Genomic DNA, 4196 nt, shown 5'->3' with positions numbered 1-4196 from the left:
CCCCCCCCCCCCCCCCCCCCCCCCCCCCCCCCCCCCCCCCCCCCCCCCCCCCCCCCCCCCCCCCCCCCCCCCCCCCCCCCCCCCCCCCCCCCCCCCCCGCCCAAGGTCCTTCCAGTGCCCCATTCTCTCCTCTGGCCTCAGGGTTATGCCCTCTGCCTGGAGGCTTCCTTCACATGGCACCTGCTCCTGTCCTGCCTGGAGACTTCCACCAGGTCTCATCGCCAAGCTGTCTGCCCCCGCTGAGTTCTCTTACCTATCATTACTTAATTATCTCTCCAGTGCCAGACGGTCAGTGCCACCCTTGACACTTCACAAAGGGCCTGGCAAACAGTAGGTGCCCAATGCATGCTACTGACGAAATGAACTCAGCCTTGCCGGTGGCTCCTCTTCAGTGCCCAGAGACCCATTGGCCCGGATCAGAGCCTGTCTCCCTAGAGGACACCCATGAAGATGATGGCTTCTGGAATCTTTTATGGAGACAGGCCAGCACCACAGTAACTTGATGAGACACACTCCTGTCACACCTAATAAATTTGCCAGCCTGTCATCCTCTTTGCTTGCAAAAAAAAAAAAAAAAGGAATCATCTAGAAGTGAACTTAGAAGAACCCTACATCACAAAAGCTCAGAATCGCAATTCCAGACACATTAAAGAAGAAAGGGGAAAGGATAGGGAATGCCCCCACCAACCTTGTGGCAATTTAAGTGTCATCTGACTTTAATGATTAAGTTTCTTATCATCTGGGCAGCAGCCAAAGGCGTCAGGCACATTGCAAGGCGGGAACCTGGTGCTTTGGGGGGACCACAGGTCTCTTGCTTCACCAATTACCCTATTAATTACAGCACTTTGATATGTCAGTCTCCCTGTCGCAAATGTTTATAACTTTGGGGGATTCTTCTGGCAAAATGCTCATGAAAACACGGATAGCTCTGAGTTCTTTCTCTATATTCAGGGAACTCCTATGATGTGACAGATTTTTAACCTCTCCACTTCAAGGAAAATAGATGGCTTTGTGCACTTCGTATTTTTCTCTTCTCCCCTCCTTTCCCATGAATTCAGCTCTTTTGCTTAACAACCAGATCCATCCATTCCAAAGCCCCTCTTCCCCTGGCTTCTTGTTCCTTATCATTTGCAGATTAATTTTTCCAGAGCCTCCTGCCAAGATTTTGCCCATTTTACTTGCCTGGAGGACTCCTTTTCTAATTGATTTTCACAAAAATTGATTTGTATTGAGTAACAGAATCTGAAACACACACACAAATACACACACACACACACACACACACACACACACATGCACGCGCGCGCAGGCGCTTGCTTGGGTAAGTACTGCCAGGCTGAAGGACGTGGTTAAAAAAACCGAGCTGCTTTCACAAAGGCCGGTGGGAAGGTCGTGGGTCCCTGCTTCAGTCCCGCCAGCCCACACCACAGAATTCCAGTCTCGGAAACTGACAACATCGTCAGTGTCTATGCACACCCGCTGAAAAAAGTGTTTGGGAAAACTGTAAACAACTGACTATAAAAACACAGTGCACTTCACATCGGAGGTTCAACTCAAAGTTGAACAAGGGAAGCCGGTCCCAAACCGCCCGAGTGTTTAAAAGTGACAAAAACCCTGAATCCTGAGGCGGCACAGCTGAGTTTAATAACTGCTGTTTCACACATTAAACAAAGCTGTCAATTCCAAAAGGAAAACAATTGTGAGGGAGACCAAGGCAAGCCAGCTAAGAGAGCAGAAGATGAGCCTGGTGCTGGGGGAGGAGCGGGGGGGATGGGACTCTGGCTGACCCACTGGCTCAACCAGCACGCTCCTTCCAGCATGAGGACCCCTGGGGCTCCCCAGTAATCACCTAGGCCGCCATCTGAGCAGGATGGACAGTGGTTCCGAGGGCGGCCCCATCACTTGGGACAGCTTGTGGACCATCACAGACTGGCACATGGTCTCACCCTGTCCTGTTTTCTTTGTTTTATCGCCCCCTACTGAGGGCAACCCTCCGACCGATCCCCAGCCCCCAAAATGCTACCAGAAGAACATGAAGACCCAAAGACCCCTGAGTTGGGTATTTCAATGCTGGAAACAAGAAAAATGCCCTCCAGTGTCTGCTGTGCTATTGAAAATTCAAGAATGTCCAGCAGACTCTGTCGTGATCACAGAGTTCCCAGCCGTCCAGGGAGAAGAGCAGCATTACTATTCCTAGGATCAATAATGGCAGCAACAGCTACTCTTTAGTGCTAATTATGGTCCGGACAGTACCATAAGCAATCTTTACTTGCTTGATCTCATCAGATTCTTGTCCCTGAGAGGCATTGCCTGAAGTCCTGAGTTGGTGAGGGGCAGAGCCGGGGCTCCAAATTCAGAGCTGACACCAAAGTCCACCTCACCACAACAAGGTACCACTGACCATGGGCATTCTGGGAGGTTCTAGAGGCCATGACATCTAACCCTCTCCCTGACCCTAACAAATGCAACTCTGGCTGGTGGATGCCTGGCCTCTGCCCTGTGGTCTCCGGGGCCCAGGGTGAGGACTTGAGCCCCAGGCAATCCTTACAGACCGACACTTCCTTCTTCCATCCCTGCAGTGGCCACGATGCAAAATCCCGGCGCCTCCCCAACTCCACTGCCTATAAGGAACACAGCCTCTGATGTGTCAAGGCCACTTGAAGAAGACTAAGTGGAAGTTTACTAGTGAATCTGGTGGGAAATCAAGAATGTATATTCTTGGGATCATTTTCTTTTTAAGTTTGTAAACACTATATGGTTACTTTTCCCGCATTTCCGCAACAGAATGTGACCATAAAGAAGGCGCTCCCAAGCCCTTTCTGTTCCCAGGCCCTGTCCTGCAGGCCTTAGCAGGCCAGGACTTAGGCCTCCCGAGGCCCCCTCCCCCATCTTTTCACCACTAGAGTATGGAGGGTAGGGAGCGTGGGAGGGCTTGCACAATTCCTTTTCCTAAACTCTCCCCAGGGACAACCAGAGGGGCGCCTGCAGGAAGCCAGGATTGTGGGAAGGCAGTGCCACCACCCCCAACCCGGTCCTGCCCGGGAGGTCTTGCCCGCGTAGCCCGCACCCCCCTGCCGCCGCTCACCTGCACGAAGCCCCAGAGCGGGTGGAGCGCGCAGTGCAGCAGCAGAGAAGGCCAGCAGCAGCCCCGGCGCAGCACCAAGTCCCGGAGGAGCATCTCGGCCCGCGGCACCCGCACGCTCTCGGGGCGAACTGTCAGGGGAGCAAAGTCCTGGTCAGGCGGGCGCCGCGCGGGCACCATCGCCCGCGCGCACCCGCACACGTAGCAGTCCGGGTCCGGCGGGCACGCCCCGCACCCTGGGGCACCCTCATAAACCAAGACCGCCCCGTTCACTCCAGCTTGTACATTCGCTGACCCTTCGGGTACGCGCAACAGAAGCCGGCATCCCGGAACACTCTGTCCTGGTGCACGCCCCCAGAACCTTGTGTGTCTGTTTTGGCCCCGTGCACACCCACGGGATCCTGCGTGCACACTTTGGCCCCATGCACACCTCCAGAAACAGCTAAGCACACTTAACCTAGCCCAGCGCATCTCCCCAGAAACCTCCCCAGCCATGCACAACTCACTCCCACTGTGAGCACACTTCAAACCCCGCGGGCACCGCTCACCCTGCCTGCACATCCACAGAAACGGCTGTGCGCACCCACCGACTCCTGCCTGCATACTGCACACCCGCTGACCCTGCATGCACACACAACCCCGGGAAATCACACGCTGCGTGCACCCTCTCTGCCCCGCGGGCCCTCACTGCGCACACTGCAACAGAGGCACCTCCGTGCGCACCCCGTTCGCCCTCGCGCGCTCGCCCCAGCCCGGGCCTCCCGCTTCAGGGCGTGAGCCTCCCTCTGGCCTCCCTCTCCGCCCGCACCCCTCCAGCGCCTCACGCCACCTTGCCTGGCGGCTGCCCCAGCCGATCCTCGGCGCGGGGAAGGGAGGTCCGCGCTCCCCCCGCGGCAGACTGTCCCCAAGCCGCCGGACGGCCCCCATTTAAAGCCAGCCGCCTCCCGGGTCCCCCCGCCCTCTAGGCGGGGCCTCGGTCCTCACCCTGGCGACTGCGCGGGCGCCTGGGGGCTTCACATGCCGGGAAGGAGCGCCGGGCACTGGAGCAAAAGTTTGCGCGCGGCTGGGGCCTCGCGGGGGGCCGGACGCTGCGCGCCCGCACGGGGCGCAGGGC

The 4196-nt window shown here is 56.9% G+C and overlaps 1 protein-coding gene across 1 annotated transcript in view; it reads right to left on the bottom strand.

Moving 5' to 3' along the window:
* The window catches only part of PRIMA1 (proline rich membrane anchor 1), a 62313-nt gene extending 58180 nt beyond the window's left edge, over positions 1-4133 (bottom strand). Inside the window, exons 1-2 of the mRNA XM_029951523.1 lie at positions 4067-4133; positions 3086-3213 (exon numbers count right to left, since the gene is read on the bottom strand). Of these exons, the coding sequence (XP_029807383.1) occupies positions 3086-3178 (93 nt within the window). The 5' untranslated portion in view covers positions 3179-3213; positions 4067-4133. The remainder of the gene's footprint in view (positions 1-3085; positions 3214-4066) is intronic.
* Between the last annotated feature and the right edge of the window lie 63 nt (positions 4134-4196).

Source organism: Suricata suricatta, chromosome 9 (genome assembly GCF_006229205.1).
Source record: "Suricata suricatta isolate VVHF042 chromosome 9, meerkat_22Aug2017_6uvM2_HiC, whole genome shotgun sequence".
Classification (NCBI taxonomy): Eukaryota; Metazoa; Chordata; class Mammalia; order Carnivora; family Herpestidae; genus Suricata; species Suricata suricatta.
The sequence above is the reverse complement of the archived record's forward strand: the minus strand, read 5'-3'. Positions and strand labels throughout refer to the sequence as shown.